This window comes from Phyllobates terribilis, unplaced genomic scaffold (assembly GCF_046119375.1).
Source record: "Phyllobates terribilis strain yellow unplaced genomic scaffold, ASM4611937v1 Scaffold_4__5_contigs__length_816908805, whole genome shotgun sequence".
Lineage (NCBI taxonomy): Eukaryota > Metazoa > Chordata > Amphibia > Anura > Dendrobatidae > Phyllobates > Phyllobates terribilis.
The window spans coordinates 311,999,592-312,018,983 of NW_027362764.1; the positions used below are offsets into that span (position 1 = coordinate 311,999,592).

Here is a 19,392-nt window from a genome sequence, read left to right on the forward strand (position 1 = left end):
ACAGGCAGACCATTCTTCAAATGTACATTGAGTGATCTTTAATAGATTGTTCAGTGTGCATAGGTTGCCATTGTTCTTAGCAGCATAAAGGCCCCGTCACACATAACGAGATCGCTAGCGAGATCGTTGATACGTCACGGTTTTTGTGACGCAATAGCGATCTTGCTAGCGATCTCGTTACGTTTGACAGGTAGCAACGATCAGGCCCCTGCTGTGAGATCACTGATCGTTACAAAGCTTCCTGGACCATTCCTGGGTCGTTGCGCTCCCGCTGGGCAGTGTGCATCGCTGTATTTAACACCTTATCAACGACCTCGTTAGCAATTCAGAACTGAGACACGTAGGCGTGCATAAATTGGACTTTTCCGCGCCCCTCGTCCCTGATTGGTGGTCGCTACAGCGTTCTCATTTTCCGCCGTGCATAAAGAAGGCAACAGAAAAGGATTCCATCCTTTGTTTCTGACCTCGTGCTGGATTGCAGATCCTAGCAGAATTCTCCGGGCTGTTGATATCCGTTCATTCGACTGAGTCCTGAGTTTGCGTAATTTTATGCACGCCTTTGTGACACAGTACAGTCCCTATCAAGGTGTGGATCGTTGAAATAGCTGCTGTGTGAAAACTTCCCAACGACCGCCGAGATCGTTAGTTAGATCGCTGGGGCGGCCGAAATCGAAGTTCTGCATGTTTGACAGCTCCCCAGCGATCACGAAACGACTCTCCAGCGATCCCAAAACCATGACGTACTAACGATCTCGCTAGCGATCTCGTTATGTGTGACGGGGCCTTAAGTCCTGGTTACACAGAACAATGTGTGTTTTCAGCTGATGAATGAGCATTTTGCCAATTTTTCTGGAAATCGACAGCTTGTTTACTCTGCATGATTATCGTGATACAATCGTTCCTAGTAACATTCATTCACAATATTGTGCACTTTTAGTGAGGAGTATTGTGGAGTGGTTTCTTCACAATTTTATGTAATCTTAAAGAAGAACTCACATAACCTTTTTTCCGCCAAACTTTGTATATGTGTAGCGCAATGTCTGTGTCTTAATAAACTCGCACATCAGTGTCTTCTGAATCCAGTGCCGTTCCACTACTCATCTGCGTCATATGACTGCAACTTAGACTTTTTGGGTCACGCTCTATGTGACTCGGAAATTGCTTTTACAATGTAAGTCTATGGAGCGTCATGATGAGACTCCATTGTAGAAGAGACTTCCAGCTCACACATAGAGCATAGAGTGATCCAAAGAGTCTGAATTACTCTCATGTGACTCAGAAAAGGATTAGAACGACGCTGGATACCGGTGAAGATGGCGATAGGTGAATATATTAACACAATGAAAGTACACTAAAATTTACACAATTTAGGGAGAAAAATAGTTACTAGAAATGCTTCTTTAAGCTGACTTTGAGGTTATTTGCAAAGACGTGCTAATTTTTGTGATGCTTTGCAGTCTCAGGGTAAGAACAGCCTGATATTACTATGACACAACTTGTGTTATGTCACTATACAAAAGGCAGTGAGATTTCTATCTGCCTGAATCAGTGTACGGGTAGCCTCTTGGCACTTCCCCTGTTCCCAGGTGCAGCAGTAGGAGTAATGTAAGTAGAGGTAGATTTAATGGAGCCTCGCCTCAGTCTGTAAATCAAAAGACTTAGTTGCCTCTAGTGCACACAATGATGTGCGTAGTGGTCTGCGCCGATGTATGTGCCTCGCCACAGACCTTACTACTGCACCAGCTGGAGAAAGGTTTGTGGCAATGCGAACACCGCCACTTGTCATGAGTGGGGCTCTTGATTGGGGCTCTCCCTATCGCTCCCCTATCCCACCCCGCCCCCTCCCAGCTGGGGCAAGAATCACATTGAACAAAAAAAACGACTTTTCAAAGCTTTTGTCAGAAATCTGGCGAAATCTTGTCTAAAAAGGAACGGTGGCTCTGCTGAGATATATCAGAAAGTGAGCATTTCCTAACATGCAATACTGTGTGCAAATTTATGGCACAAAGTAAGCCAATTAATAGGTCCTGTAAGCTTTGACTATACCATCCAAGGATGCACCAGATTTTTCAAATAAACCACTATGGCAAATCTGACAGTTTAAGTTTGTACTGTTTAAGAATTAGGGAAAATTAAATATGAACCAGTGTTTTTGAAGCATATTGAACACATAAAATTACCTACAATTTTATGCATGAATTTTAAATGTATTTTGCATTTTTAATTTTAAGTTTTTTAAAAAAGCTATTGAAAAATAACCAATATCTGTATCATGACTCATTTTAATAAAAATTCCACTGACCTCCAAATCATTAATACTGTGGCCTCCAATAAAGGCTCCTCTAGGAAACACCACAACATTTGAAGATTTTGACCTGTGAGTGTAACTCCACCCTGGCTCCTCCGTAGCTCTGCTTGTATTGGCGGAGCTGGCTGAAAATGGCGCAAAAACACCAAAACTCCTAAAATTTTTGTGCAACACCCTGTTGTGCAAGAAATGTGCAACTTTGCAAAGTGGTTTATGCTGTAAACACTTTGATTAATCAGGGCCTATGTGCCCAATTCATTATTGCATTTGTGCCTTTTTTTGTCTAGTTTTTGGTATTATTCACCTGTTTTTCATTTGCACATAAATCTCTTGATTCATTTAATTTAATTCTTTTAATTTGCACTTTCTAAAACTCTATCTTATTTTAGCCTTTTTTATGTTCACCATTGTGGGTGGAGTTTGGGATGTCCTGCTGTTTTCACCTGATTCATCATTGGCGACTTTTAGGAAAGTCACAAAATTTGTCACAAATGTACTTCAATCCACTCCATGTGATTATATGTACAGTAAATATTATTTGTGAAACTTTGCGCCATTTTGAGAAATGTGTGACTTTTTACACAGGAGATAACGCTGGTAAACGCTGCAAAGTGCTTTGTGGGAGATGGCTTTATAGCATTTGGATAAATAGGAGAGAGATAATGAAAAACCTATGATTAGAAAAAATGTTTATTTTAAATAATTTTTGCCCCTCACTTGAATTAAAGTCTGTAGAAGTGCGCTACATTTTTTGACAGAGTGCATCATTTTCTTGTGCAAAATACTGTTGAAGTAAGCCAGGCAAGAGGTAGCATAAGAAAGGAAGTGTCTAACAAGGCTAATAAGATGTGCCAGATTTATCATAGAGCATGCACCATTGTGATAAATTTGTCTCAGTTTCTGCTTGTCTAATCTAGTTTTATCCTGTCTAAAATTAAATAGTATTAATAAATCTGAGACATTGTTCATATTTTTCTTTTGGCTTAGAATTCAAGTACAACAGATTTTACATGCTGTTTACCAAAGAGCCTTATATGTAAAGTATTATCTAACCGTAAATGTTTTGAAATTTTATAGACTTTCTGCAAATCTATGGAACCAGTCTGTGGACACAATGGGGAAACATATACTAATGTATGCAGTGCTTATTCCGACCGTATTGCTGTGGATTATTATGGCAGGTGTCAAGATATTGGGATATTATCAGAGCACAGTTTTCATTCAGAATGTGCCTCCATTAAGTGCCCTACCAAGCCTAAGGTTGGCTGTAAAGCAGTCATACCTCCTGGTAAGTATGTGCATTTATAGTGAGAGATGTCTGTCTGACAATTGATAATAAGTAAAGGTCTTACTTTGAGATTTGGCCTTGACAGCATCTTCATATGAAGAAAATATCGCATTTGTGACCAATTGAACATGCAGTACTTCAGACTATTTTTTTATCGTACCTTCTCTTAGATTATGTTCTGCAGTATTAGATTATAATCATTTAAAGTGAACCTGTCATGACGATTGTGCTAAGTAAACTACAGGCAATGTCAGGTTGGCGCCTTTACACTGATTAAAATGTTACCTGTGTTGATGAAATCCGTCTTGTGGTTCTTGTTTAATCTTCATTTGCAGTTTGGAGTTAATTTGATTCTCGTGCTCCGGGGCGGGCTGTGGGGCAGGGCTTTTATTGGTGCTCTGTTCTCATATTCATCTTTGTGGCTTAAATGACAGGTCACTGAACATTCAGTGACCTGCCTACTCTTTTAAATACTGCACTTGCGCAGTTCATATTGTGATCTTTAAATTTTTTTTGTTCCAACAAGATGGCGCCAGCACATGCGCAGTAGCATATATCGGCAAGCACTAGATGCTACGGTGCATGCGTCACCCACCAGTGGGCGGGGCTTGTGCAGAATAAGAGCATTGCTTGCAGATAGATGCTACTGCGCATGCGCCGTTTTGTTGGAGCATAAAAAAAAATTGGCTCCAGCAAAATGGCCATGGCAAATGCACAGTAGCATCTATAAGCGAACAATAGATGTCATTGCGCATATGCAGATGCTGGCGCCATTTTTCTGAAGTTACTTTTTTTTTTTTTTAAAGACCACAATATGAACTGTGCAAGTATTTAAAATAGGAGGCAGGTCACTGAAGGTTCAGTGGCCTGTCATTTAAGCCGATAAGGATGAATATGAGAACAGACCACAAAATAAAGACCCACCTGCAAGCCCGTCCCAGAGCGCGAGAATCTCATTAACTGAAAGCTGCAAATAAAGATTAAAGAAGGACCACAAGACGGATTTCATCAACTCAAATATTTTAATCAGTGTAACGGCGCCAACTCGACACTGCCTGTAGTGTACTTAGCAAAATCCTGATGACAGGTTCGCTTTAAAGAGCATCTGTCACTTGCTCAAAAACATGTAGTTCAAGGGATCTTGTCAGCAGGTTTTCCCTAATGACACCATTAATGATAACTGGCATGGTTTATTCTGAGGGGTGTTGCTTGTGTTTGTCCAGCACCTTCTATCTCCCTGTGATTGCATCCTTCTGCCTTGATTAATATGGATGACACATCAAACATCATGCACAAAGAGCTGCAAATCTCACGCCTGCGCAGTGAAAGCACAGACCTGGGCATGCGCTGTTGTAATGCACTTGGATATGTAGCAAGAGTTATATACATATCGCTGGACTATGGTGCAAGAGTTAAAGGTGGTGGCTTTAATTTATATTGGGAAAACCTGCTGACAGATTCCCTTTTAAATACCTTTTCATTAGACCTGTGCTCCCATGATTATGCTGCTCTATTCCTTTTTGCACTGCATCACTCCATTGCAGAGATATTCACATTTGTTTTTTCTGGAGTGCTCTATGCGAAATCTCTCCTTACCGTCCAATTGGGCATTTCTTTACAGTCTTCTCTAAGGGCATGTGCTATCACTCCATTCCTCCCTGACCCTTGCAACCACAGCTTGCCCCCAAAAAAGACTGAAGAATGGCTCAATTAGACTGCAAAGCAGAGATTTCACATAGTGCGCTCAAGAAGAATCAAATTTGAATACCTCTGTAATAGAGCAACGCAGCGCAAAATGGAATAGAGCAGCAGTATCAGGGAAACTCAGGGATTTTTTACAAGGTATTTAACGCAATTTTTTGAGCAAGTGATAGGTACTCTTCAATAGAGATGAGTGAATATGTTCAAAAAACAATCGCCAATTTCAAATTCGGCACAAATATGGCATATTTGAATTCGTGATCCTAAACGCGATTTTTTTTTTAAAATGGGCGAAAATCGGTAGAATTCGGTAAAAGTGTGGGAAATAATTGTGTTGCCACTAAAGTATTTTTATCACTTTGGCTAGGGTAGTGGTGGTGTATGATGAGCAGGTGGGATGTCTTTGATGAGGTCAGGTGGTAGGGTGAGCTCAGAGGAGTGGCGTACTTGTAATCTTTTTTTTTTTGTCCCTAACTTTATGTGTGCAAATTGCGGCTAGCCGATCAGGGAGCAGGAAGCATCCACAATATCCAGATACAGGGGCCTATGCCATTGGCTGCTGAAATCACATTTCCCTCTCTACATAAAGAGCGGCCATGTTCTTTTAGTGCCATTTTGTGACTATAAGAGATCAGAGAGGATACTCTTGGTCTGCTCCTGGATTCATTAGAAATTTTAGCTTCTTTTTCCTTCTAAGTCAGATAGTTTAGATAGCTAGTGTCCTGTGATTTTTTTTTCTTGTGCCATTAATGAGGTCCAGACAAAGACAGCAGGGCACATTTCATAGAAGTCTGTTGTGCACTGCTTCTATTGTGCTCCATGTACAAGTACACCTTTAAAAATCAATTTTTTTTTGTTCCTAACGTGATGCAGCACGCAATATCCCACCTTGTCATTTTGAGGGGGTTAAATTCAGCTGTGTGCAGAGCTGGTGTAGAGTAAAAAAAATCTATTTTTTTCTGTGACAAATGTACTACAGCAGGCTAGATGTCAGTTTGAAATTGGTTGGAGCATATCTTCTATTTTATAGAGGCCTCATCCACACTAAAAAGAATGCTTTCTTGTGTTCCTAACGTGATACAGCAAGCCATATTTCACCTTGTCATTTAGTGCCTCTGAAATTCAGCTGTGTGCAGAGCTATTGCAGAGCAAAAAATCTAATTTTTTTATGCTAATAGCGTGCTCCTACCACACTATCTTAGCAACATGAGTGGGAAAAAGAGAGGTTGTGATAGAAGGGGGAATAGGCTTGGTGTTCAAGGTATACATGGGGTAGGTGGTAATGTTAGTGAAAGCACTAGTGAACCAACACCGTCACATCCTATCCAAAGACAACTGACAACTTCTGTTACTGGACGAGCTACTCCACTCCCTTTCTTTGGCAGCCGCAGAGCGATACGCCTTGTTGATAATAGCCAGAAAGAGCATGTGCACCAATGGATGGCAAGCGCTGCTTCAAGTGGCCTTTCCTACTCTTCCTCCACCTCAGCATCACACACTGTACAGTCCACAGAAGTGGCACATCAATTACCCTTGCTTCCCCACCCCCACGTCACAACTGTACAACTGCCTAACTGGCTGTAGGGAACCACAGTTGGGTGAGTCTGCAGAGCTGTTCACACATGCTATGCCATGGGCATCAGAAGTGTACTGCAAAGAGGAGGAAATCATCTGCACCGATGCCAAAATTTTTTTTAGGTTGGATTCGGGGCAGGGCGAAGTAGGGTCCAAACAGCATCCTGACCCTTGTCACCAGACGTTAACCCCCGGAGGGGGATGTATTCCTGATGAGACTCAGATACCTGAGGCTCACACGGACTGTACTGTGCTGTTAGGGCAGGAAGAGGAGGAGGGTGACTCTCAGGAATGGGATAACACAGAGGATGATGATGAGGTTGTAGATCCCACTTGGTGTGATCCCAGAGGCACGCAGCTGAGTAGCTCATCTGAGGAGGAGGAAGATGAGGAGGTTACATTGTGCCCTATGGCGCAGACACGCAGTGATACAACCACGATGAGCACTGCATCCTTAGCCACAACTGTGGCTGTGGCAAGCAGCGGTCGTGGGTCTGCAGCTCGCAGGGGCAGCAAGGGTTGTCTAGTCTGGGCCTTCTTTGACACCGCAAGGAATGAGCCAACTCACGTTATCTGCCAACTTTGCAAAAATAAACTCAGTAGAGGGAAAGCGTGCAATAATTTGACTACTACATGCATGAACCGTCACATGAGCAATCAACATGCATTACTCTGGCAATCTCACTGCGATAAAATGCAGACCAGCGGACCTCAACAACCATCAGCTGTCCCATCAACCGCATCTGCTGCTTCTTCCTTCTCCTCTGTTACCGTCCCAAGTATTGTACCGCAGGTCTCTGACCACAGAGCCTCCGGTTCTTTACCCGCTCCAGTCAGGCTGAGTGAGAGCCGGTCAGCTGTAACGGAAGCGGACATGCTTGCTGTTTTTGTTTCACCGAGCATACCACATCTTTCTGAATCCACCATAACATCTCACAGTCCAGCAGTTTGTCCGGTACACTGTACTCCGCCCTCTCTCAGCACTGCAGCCAGCTCTCAGTCCCACAGCTGTAGTCACGTAAAAGATTGTTTCATCTTACACATGAGAAAGCTAAGAGGTTGAACTCCACCATCTCCAATCTGTTGGCCATGGAAATGCTGCCTTTCCGTCTGGTAGATAGACAGTTTCCGAAAGCTGATGGCCATCGCAGTCCCTCAGTACCAGTTGCCCAGTCGCCATTACTTCTCTAAGAAAGCTGTGCCTGCGCTACACCAGCATGTCGCAGACAATATCACCCATTCCTTGACTAAATCTATGTCTGCCAGTGTGCATTTCACCACAGACACCTGGACGAGTAAGCATGGCCAAGGGCATTTCATCTCGCTGACAGGGCACTGGGTGACTCTGGTGGGTAAGGGGAATTGGAATCCCCAAGGCTTGCAGAACAAACCTTTGTATTTCACACTTCCTCCACTGCTTCTGCCTCCTCCACCTACTATAGGGCCTCCACCTGTGCCCTCAACCTCTGCCTTAATGAGACACGCATTCCAACAGTGCAGAGCGAATACACACCACCTCCATACTGCACAGCCAGGGCTTATCGCAATCAGGCAGTGTTAAAATTAATATGCCTTGGAGATCGCAGTCATACAGCTCAAGAGTTATGGATAGTTCTCCAGGCTTAGTTTGAGCAATGGTTGTCTCCGCTGAACCTGGAGCCAGGGAAGGCCGTGTGCGGTAACAGTGAGAACCTGGAGCGGCCCTAGGCTGAGGCAAGCTCACACACGTGCCTTGCATGTCTCACATCCTCAACATGGTGGTACAGCAATTTCTACACCACTATCCTGGCCTGGATGAGCTGCTACAGAAAGCACAGAAGCTGTGTGCTCACTTCCACCGTTCGCACCCCTCAGGTCATCGACTTGCACAGAGGTCTTTGTCCATGCTAGTTAACAGGTTGATATGTGAAATGCTGACACGGTGGAATTCCACTCTGCACATGTTGCAGCGACTATGGCTGAAACACCGAGCCCTGATGCAGTATGTCATGACGTATGGCCTGGGCAGTACCGACATGGGGCATATGACGTTTACGGAGTGGGCATAGATTATGAACCTCTGCACTCTTCTGCACAGTTTCGAAATGGTTACTAAGTTGGGGAGCGCTGATGATGCCGTCATCAGCATCACTATTCCAGTCATCTACATGCTGGAGCAGACTTTGAATAGCCTGTGGGAGGAGGTGGTGGTCCAAGAAGAGGAGGAGGATGCGGAAGGGATAAGAATGTCTCTAAGTTTCAGACTGTTGTTACACAGGTGGGTGCCAAGGGAGGGTGGATTACTGAAATTGAGGGGGGCTGGTGCTACCAGACAAACATATGAGTGCCTTCTTGCTGCACTCATCTGCAACATGATCCCCGTATAATTAGGATTCAAAATAGTGCTGACTACTGGGTTGCCACTCTGTTAGATCCACGTTATAAGAGTAAATTTTGCCAGATGCTTCCCGCCCTGGAAAGGGACCCGCAAATGCTGGAGTATTGAAACAAGCTTTTACACAACCCTAAGAAAGGTTTTCCCCAAGACAGCAGTGAGGCCCACAGTGTGCATCGCAGCTCTACTCTTCCAACCTCCGGCACGTCAATTCATCAATGACAAAACATTAGCAGCAGCTTAAGTGGCAGAAGCAATTTCTGTGAGTCCTTTCACACATGTTTAACACCAGCTCGTGCACCAGCACAACAGAGTATAAGTCTAAAACTTGGTGAATGACTGGAGAGGATGGTGCAGGAGTATCTAGAGCTCAATATCAATACCATCATGTAGGGTTTGGACCCTTTTACATTTTGGTCTTAAAAAATGGATGAGTGGCCTGAGCTCGCCTGTCACGCCTTGGAGGTTTTATCATGCCCGGCAGCCAGCATTCTCTCAGAATGTGTCTTCAGCACTACTGGTGGTGTCCTGAGAGATAAGTGCAGCCGGCTGTCCCATGAAAGTGCAGACCACCTAACTTTCATCAAGATGAACAAGTCATGGATCTCCAAGGACTTTTGCACCCCAATCACAGACTGTACAGACTAGGTGATGGTGTAGTTTTTAGTGTGCTGCATTGATCTCACGTAATTGCTGTCTGTGATATCTTTAGTAGAGATGAGCGTTGTTCTACTCGAACTGTTCGCCAATCTCAAATTCGAGCTGCTTTGGGCGGTGTTCGAGCCGTTCGGCGAACACGAACAATTTGAGAAAAATTCGGCTGTTCGAGGTTATGTTCGATAACTGTTCGTGCACCAAAATCATAACTGGATTTTTTCTCAGTAATGATGAAAATTAATGTTAATACGCAGTTTGAGTGTACAGCGGGGTGGGGGGAGGGGCAGGGGATGGATCTCTGCAGGAACAATGAAGAGCTCCATTTTTTTTCCTCTTTCCCGCATTTACAGTGGGGAGGTGCAATCTGTCAGCCTATCAGCAGCGCACACACGGAGCGAAGTGCTTTTTTTCACACAAGCAAGGGCATGTGTCATTGGCAGTGTATGTCACATGTCCTTGCCCTATAAGACCAAGCCATTTTCCCCGTCGCCACCATTTTCTCACTGCTGCAGCTGCGTGTTAGACGGCACCGCTGTTGCTGTGTGCGCTATACCTTGTTAATTTCAAGCCAATTTTCGCACAAATCTACAGATAGCTTGGGAGTAGGGAATAGTTGTGATTGCAGTCCTTTTAAGGACTAGGTTACAGCATTTCCTACGACTTTTATCAGGCAGGTCTGTGCTCTTAAATAGATAGATTGTGGGAGTAAAGACTAATTGTAATTGCAGTCCTTTTCAGGACTAGGTTACATCAGTTCCTATCAGTTTTTGCCAGGCAGGTCTGTGCCAGTGCTGTGCAAGTTTTTTTCACAGCATTTGGCTGAATCTAGCAAAGCTAATCCTTTTTGGCCTATTGCAGAGTGTGTTAGTCAGTGGAGTAGCCTATCTGTGTTGCAAGATATACCACCTGTGTATAGAATACCAATTTTTTTACTGCACCTAGTGAAGTAAAATCTTTTGGGCATAGCATCATTCTGTTAGTCCATCTATACTGACCTCCATCAGGCTGCAAATTGAATATAATTTTTTTCTGCATCTAGCTCTGAAAAAATATTGGGCTTCTAGCTGTGTGTGGGACTTGTTCTATTAATCCATCTATACAGACCTCCATCAGGTTGCAAACTGAATATATTTTTTTCTGCATCTACCTCTGAAAAAATATTGGGCTTCTAGCTGTGTGTGGGACTTGTTGTATTAGTCCATCTATACTGACCTCCATCAGGTTGCAAACTGAATATATTTTTTTCTGCATCTACCTCTGAAAAAATATTGGGCTTCTAGCTGTGTGTGGGACTTGTTCTATTAATCCATCTATACAGACCTCCATCAGGTTGCAAACTGAATATATTTTTTTCTGCATCTACCTCTGAAAAAATATTGGGCTTCTAGCTGTGTGTGGGACTTGTTGTATTAGTCCATCTATACTGACCTCCATCAGGTTGCAAACTGAATATATTTTTTTCTGCATCTACCTCTGAAAAAATATTGGGCTTCTAGCTGTGTGTGGGACTTGTTGTATTAGTCCATCTATACAGACCTCCATCAGGTTGCAAACTGAATATATTTTTTTCTGCATCTACCTCTGAAAAAATATTGGGCTTCTAGCTGTGTGTGGGACTTGTTGTATTAGTCCATCTATACTGACCTCCATCAGGTTGCAAACTGAATATATTTTTTTCTGCATCTACCTCTGAAAAAATATTGGGCTTCTAGCTGTGTGTGGGACTTGTTCTATTAATCCATCTATACAGACCTCCATCAGGTTGCAAACTGAATATATTTTTTTCTACATCTACCTCTGAAAAAATATTGGGCTTCTAGCTGTGTGTGGGACTTGTTGTATTAGTCCATCTATACTGACCTCCATCAGGTTGCAAACTGAATATATTTTTTTCTGCATCTACCTCTGAAAAAATATTGGGCTTCTAGCTGTGTGTGGGACTTGTTCTATTAATCCATCTATACAGACCTCCATCAGGTTGCAAACTGAATATATTTTTTTCTGCATCTAGCTCTGAAAAAATATTTGGCCTTCTAGCAGTGTGTGGGACTTTCTCTATTAGTCCATCTATACTGACCTCCATCAGGTTGCAAATTGAATATAATTTTTTTCTGCATCTAACCCAGCCAATAGTTTTGGCCTAATACCACAGTTTGGCCACTCAGCTCTGCTCGGTTCCCATCCATTGTTTTTTTGTGCAAACAACTCCAGAGTTGTTAATTAGTTAACCACCAAAATGAGTGGAAAAAGGCCTGCTGCTGGTGGAAAGGGGAATAGGCGTGTTGGGAAGGGGAAAAAAGGTTGTGTCCCTGGGGTAGGTGTTAAAGCAACAGTAACATCTGCAGAAGAAAGACCATCTTCCAGCCAAACTAAAATGTCTACTTATTTTAGCGGACAATGTGATAAGATCCCTTTCTTACGGCCACCCCAATCGCTACAAATTCCAGATGAGGCACAAAAACAGCAGGTGCTTCAACGGATATCAAGTGCTCCTTTAAGTGGGCTCTCCTCCACATCAACTTCAACATCACAAATACTCCAGTCCTCAAAGGTGTCACCCCAATCGCACTTGCTTCCTCACAGCTCCCAAATCTCCAGCTGCCCGTCTGAGTATGAGGTAGAACAGATGGTTGAGTCTGCAGAGCTGTTTACTCATACTATAGCCTGGGAATCAGAGGTCGACTCCAGCGCTTCTGTGAATCCAGACGAGGAAATGATCTGCACTGATGCCCAGAATCTTTATGAGTCGGATCCAGGACCAGACGCAGAAGGTTCTGACCATAATGTAGACCCTCATTCCCAACTGTAACTCCTGTTGGTGGAGACAATGAGGAAGACGATGATGAGACTCAAATACCTGATTGGAGCGACAACTTTAGTTTTTTGTCAGGGCAGGAACAGGTTGGCTCTGAGGACGACGGGTGTGATAACGCACAGGGTGATGATGATGAGGTTGGAGATCCCACTTACTGTCAACCCACAGTCAGCCAAGAGATGAGGTCAGCAGAGGAGGTGGAGGAAGATGCTAGTGACGACGAGGTCAGGTTGCGCCTTCCTGGACAGAGACGTAGTACTGGAAGCACGTCAACAACTGCATCCTCAAACACAACTCTGCCTCTCACCACAAGTCGTGGTGGCTCTTCAGGTCGCATGGGTGCTAAGCCTTGCATAGCCTGGGCATTTTTTCAGATCGATAAAGATGACCCAACTCGTGTTATCTGTAACATTTGTCAGCAAAAGCTAAGTAGAGGCCAAAAAATACATAGTTTGAGTACTTCATGCATGAACCGGCACATGGACATGAAGCATAAGTTGCAGTGGGAAGCTCAGTGTGCTACAATGCGGCCTAGCCGGCCGGGCCAACCACCGTCTGCCATATCTTGTGCATCCGCGGCCTCTTCATCCTCTGTGACTGGGGGGACAGCAGTCACACCTGTTTTGGGGCGCAGACCTGCCACCTCTTTACCCGCAACAGCCAGCGTGATTGGCAGGTCATCATTTTCTTTGGAGGTGGTAACACCAGCTGGTGTTGAGCGCTGTCCGACATCGATAGCACCACCTTTGGATGAAGGCAACCTAACATGTCCGCCTGCATCTTCCTCACAGACCGGCAGTTTGCCGGGGACACCCTTATCAACCCCGTCTAAGCACAATAGCCAGCCCTCGATCCCTCAGATGTGGACAAGTAAAAGACCATTTCCTCCTAGCCATGAGAAAGCTAAGAGGTTGAATTTCACCATCTGCAAGTTCTTGGCTACAGAAATGCTGCCTTTCCGCCTGGTGGACACAGAGGATTTTCGAGACCTTATGTCCGTCGCAGTGCCCCAGTACCAGATGCCCAGTCGGCACTACTTCTCAAAGAAAGGTGTGCCTGCGCTCCACCAGCATGTCGCACACAACATCACCGCTTCTTTGAGAAACTCTGTGTGTGACAGGGTGCATTTCACCACAGACACTTGGACGAGTAGGCATGGACAGGGGCGTTACATGTCGCTGATTGGGCACTGGGTAACTATGGTGACAGCAGGACAAGGGGCTGCTGTCCAAGTCTTGCCGTCCCCACGAGTTGTGCGTCAATCCTCTTTATGTCAAAGTTCCTCCCCTGCTTCTGCCTCCTCAACCTCCTCTCGGTCTTCCACCTGCACCCAAAGCCTGTCTGGTCATGCCACAAGCTTTCTAACTGCGCAGAAGGGATCCTGCACACCTCCTTACTATGCTGGCAGTAGGGCTCAACGTCATCAGGCGGTTTTTACATTGAAATGTCTGGGAAATGTGAGTCACACAGCTGAGGAGTTGTGGTCAGCTCTGGAGAACCAATTTCATGAATGGTTGTCTCCACTGGACCTGAAACCAGGGAAGGCCGTGTGCGACAATGCTGCAAACCTGGGTGCGGCCCTTCGCCGGGGCAATGTCACACACGTGCCTTGTATGGCTCACGTGTTGAACCTTGTTGTCCAGCAATTTTTAGCCCACTATCCCAGACTAGATGGCCTTCTGCAGAGGGCACGGTCGCTGTGTGCTCACTTTCGCCGTTCGCATCCCGCAGCTCAGCGACTTACATCTCTACAGAAGTCGTTGGGCCTGCCACTTCACCGGCTAAAATGCGATGTGCCTACCCGGTGGAATTCAACTCTGCACATGTTGCAGCGACTGTGGCAGCACCGACAAGCCCTGGTGCAATACGTTCTGACGTATAGCCTGGGCCAACGAGATCCAGAGGTGGGGCAAATCACGCTGGAGGAGTGGTCTCAGATCAGGGACCTATGCACCCTTCTGCACAGTTTTGAAATGGCGACGAAGATGTTTAGTGCTGACGATGCCATTATCAGCATGACTATTCCGGTGATTTACATGCTGGAGCACATGTTAAACAGAAAACGGAGTCAGGTGGTGGCACAAGAGGAGGTGGAGGAAGTAGAGGAGGAGGAGTTGTATGCGGAAGGGCTAACATCTGCAAGGTCCAGACGGTCGGCAGCACCAAGGCGGCAGGCATGTGAGGGTGGGGGAGATGGTTTTACCAGGGCGCATGGTAGCAGCCAAACTAGTGAGGAAGGTGCAGGAGCCCAGGAAGAAGTGGAGGACGAACTGATGGAAGACTCATCAGATGAGGGAGACCTTGATCACATTTCTGTTGTGCGAGGTTGGGGGGAGAGGACAGAGGAAGGAAGCATGATTGTTACCTCGCCACCAACACAACAGGGACTTGGTGCTCCTGGATGCGCAACACACATGAGTGCCTTCTTGCTGCACTACCTGCAACATGACCCTCGAATTGTGAGAATTAGAAATAATCCTGACTACTGGGTTGCCACACTGTTAGATCCCCGGTACAAAGGTAAATTTGCAGAAATTATTCCTGCCATAGAAAGGGATGCACGCATGCAGGAGTATCAGCAGAGACTGTTGCAGAATCTTACATGTGCTTTTCCACAAAATACCAGTGGTGCACGTAGTGAATCTCACAGTTCCAACTTGCCAACCGTGGGACCGTCAAGTGTTCAGCACTCAAACCGTAACAGAACCACAGTATCTGCTGGTAACATCAATTTTGCGGAATCATTTCACCACTTTTCTAGCCCATCCTTTGCAAGGCCACAGGAGACAAGAAGTCTGACACATAGTCAACGCCTAGAGACGATGGTACAGGAGTATCTCCAAGTAAACATTGAAGCCATGACTGTGTCACTGGACCCTTGCTCTTTTTGGGCTTCCAATCTGGATAAATGGCCGGAGCTAGCCACTTACGCCTTGGAGATCTTGTTATGCCCCGCAGCCAGCGTTCTGTCTGAACGTGTGTTCAGCGCTGCTGGTGGTGTGCTGACAGATAAGCGCACGCGGCTCTCCACTGATAATGTAGACAGACTCACGTTCATAAAGATGAACAAATCATGGATCCGAAACGACTTTTCTACCCCTGTGTCATCCTGGGGAGAGTAAAAGCTTGATTGGTTAAAATCACCCTACCAACCGTTTTAAGCTTTCAAATTACTAATCATGTTTATCTGTATCTTGGCTGGAAAATAATTTGGGCTTTGTAGCAGTGTGCAGCACTGATTCTATTAGGCCATCTATAATAAGCTCCACCAGATTTAAAATTACTAATCATGTTTATCTGTATCTTGACTGGAAAATAATTTGGGCTTTGTAGCAGTGTGCAGCACTGATCCTATTAGGCCATCTATACTAAAGCTTCACCAGATTTAAAATTAATAATAATTTTTAGCTGCATCTAGCCCGGAAAATAATTTTGGGGCTCCGAGATGCGCAAGACACATAAGTGCCTTCTTGCTGCACTACCTGCAGCATGACCCTCATATTGTCAGAATTCGAAGTAATCATGACTACTGGGTTGCCACACTCTTAGATCCCCCAAACTTTTCGATCAACCTTTTCATTTTAATAAAGACCAAAAAAATGGTCATTTTTGAAATTATAAGCATTAGCAGGTTGTTAGAAACTGAAATCAAACAGTTTTCAACTCAAAACTTTATTCTAGGTGATGTTACATTTTCACATAGGACCCCTTGTTCGAAAGGAGCTTCTGAACTCTCTCGTCCATTGAATTTGTCAGGTTTTGGATGGTTTCTGCTTCAATTGTTTTGCATGAGGACAGAATACCCTCCCAGAGCTGTTGCTTAGATGTGAACTGCCTCCCGCCATCATAGACACTCCTTTTAATGATGCTCCAAAGGTTCTGAATGGGGTAGAGGTCAGGGGAGCATGGGGGTCACACCATAAGTTTGTCCCCTTTTATGCCCATATCAGCCAGAGATGCAGATGTTTTATGTGCAGCATGAGATGGTGCATTATCATGCAGAAAAATGATCTTGCTGTGAAATACACGGTTCTTCTTCTTGAACCATGGCAGGAAGTGCTGTTTGAGAAAATCCACATACATTATGGAGTTCATCTTTAGCGCCTTCAGGGATCCTAAAGGGGCCGACAATCTCTCTCCCCATGATTCCAGCCCAAAACATTACTCCACCTCCTCCTTGTTGGCGCTGTAGCCGTGTTTGCGTGGGGTGTCCATCAACCAGCCATCCTCCACTCCATCCATCTGGACCATCGAGCGCTGCACGGCACTCATCCGTGAACAAAACAGTTTTGAAATCAGTCTTCATGTAATGTTTGGCCCACTGGAGCCGTTTCTGCTTGTGTGAAGTGGATAGAGGAGGTCGACAGGATGGCGTATGCACAGCTGCAAACCTCTGAAGGACCCTGCATCTTGTTGTTTGGGGGACGTTGGAGGCACAAGCAGCTTCAAAAACTTGTCTGCTGCTATGACAAGGCTTTTTTGCCGCTGCTCTTTCAACCTGACATAATTGCCTGTAGGAAAGAGTCCTCAATTTGCCCTTATCAGCACGCACACGTGTGTACTGTGAATCAGCTACATACTTCTTGATTGCCAAGACACTTCATCCTGATCATCGCACAATGTTGATTGTAGTCATGCCTTGACCTAAACACTCCACAATTTGTTGCTTCTCAGCAGCCGACACATCCTTTTTCTTTCCCATTTTGGCAGAAAATGTAGGCTGCTTAATAATGTGAGACAGCCTTCTTAAGTAGTCTTGCCTTTCATTGGACACACCTGCCAAAACTAATTAGCACAGGTGTCTGCAATTGCTTACAGTGATATAAAGAGCCCTGACACACATCACCATCAATGAGTTTAACTGACAAACAAACAAATTCTTCCCTTATCACTCCTAAACACTTTTTGCATAATAATTTGGAACACAGTGTACATGTGCTTTTCCACAAAACACCAGTGGTTCACGTAGTGAATCTTACAGTTCTAACTTGCCAACCATGGAGTTGTTCAATAAAGGGCCCAAAATTAAGATAACATAGATGGGAGAGGTCTCTATGAATAGGAATTCCTAAGTATTTGATACCCTGTGAGGGCCAGGCAAAGGGAAAGTTGGACTGGATGGAATCCTATATGGATTTGGGGAGGGAGACATCGAGGGCCTCAGACTTCGCTTCATTGATTTTAAAATTTGACCATGTAACAAAGTGATCTATTTCAGCCATAACAGCATGGATGGATATATGTGATTGAGTGATATATACTAGGACATCATCAGCAAATAGAGAGCACTTGTACTCGGTGCCTCCCACCTCAATCCACCTAATATTGGGGTTTTGGCGAATTGATGAGAGCAGGTGCTCCGTCACTAGGATGTATAAGAGAGGGGACAGAGAACATCCCTGCCTTGTCCCATTGGTGATTGTGAAAGGTGATGAAAATGTTCTGACGCGCCCCCTGGGCCTTGGGACACCCGGAGCCGGACCCTTTTTGGTGGATGCTGGTGGTTGTAGTCTCCGTGGCGGCGACCCGGTTCCGTGGCTCAGGGCGGTCAAACCAGTGGCGAAACTATTTATGTGGTTTTGATGTTTAAATGTCTGACTACGCCACCCGTGGATTGCGGTCAGAGTGAACCGCCGCTCCAGGGCAGACCGCTGAGGCTGGTGTTGTGGGTGCAGCAGAGCGTAGCATAACTCCCCACGGGAGGAGTATAGCCTCAGGGCAGTGTATGCGGAGGATGGGGGTGATGGTGCAGGGCAGCAGCAGTAATGACACGGAGTCAGTGATGCAGTCCAGGGCCTTTACTCACAGTTCTTATTATCCAGACCACGTCTGCAGGTAACGGCTGCCCACGTCGTACTGTGCTCACCAGGTGAGGGGCTCAGACAACTCCCAGATAACTTTGGAGTGCTTCACAGGACCCCCTTTGTGTGTCCTTTGTCTGGCCTTTCTTACCAACCCTTCTGTCCGGCTGCCTCGGGCCTCCTCTTGGTAAACTTGGCGCCAGTTTCCCTGACCCTATGTGGTGCCTTCCTAGCGGGTGTAGCGAGAGGCTGCGCCACATAAAATGTCACAGCCTCCTGTTTCTAGCTGAGGGTCGTTTGCTGCCTCCACTAGTTTCGGGGACCGGTCTCCCCCTTTGGCCTGACCCCTCCACGCAGGTGGATTCGGGCGTGCGGTGGCGACTCGCCCGTCCGCACCCCTGAGATCCCTTTGTTCCTCGTTCCTGGAGCCTTCTCCGCTCCTCTTCCTTCCTTCTCCCTCTTCCAGGCCTGGGCCTCTGTTACTAGGCCCGCCTCCGGAGCAGAGCTCATGCAGAGCCCCTGCTCCCTGCCACTTCTGCTCAGACTTCTCTGCACTGAACTAAGATGGTGCCCACCTTTTATACTCCCTTCTCAATGCACCCAGGAACTGCTTCCTCCCTGCTCCTGCACTACAGGGTTCCCCTTCCTCAGTGTTCCCTCCCCCCACTCCAGCCAGGGACAGGGACTGTCGTGCCCATCTCAGGGGCATATTGGTCGCCCTGCCCCACGGCAATGTGGTGTAATGCATGCAGGTGTCGGGTCCTGATCCACACTACATCCTTACCTGAGAGTGAGATATCACACCTCTGGGTGAGGTGCAATACCTCTGTAGCAACCGAGCCCTCAGGGTGCTACAGTTCCATTTATCTTCAG

The 19,392-nt window shown here is 45.6% G+C and overlaps 1 protein-coding gene across 2 annotated transcripts in view; it reads left to right on the forward strand.

The window, feature by feature from the left end:
- The window catches only part of RECK (reversion inducing cysteine rich protein with kazal motifs), a 677,252-nt gene that overhangs the window by 584,133 nt on the left and 73,727 nt on the right, over positions 1-19,392 (forward strand). For both annotated transcript variants that reach the window (XM_073678381.1, XM_073678382.1), the window contains one exon: positions 3,386-3,596. In XM_073678381.1, coding sequence (XP_073534482.1) covers positions 3,386-3,596 — 211 coding nt within the window. The remainder of the gene's footprint in view (positions 1-3,385; positions 3,597-19,392) is intronic.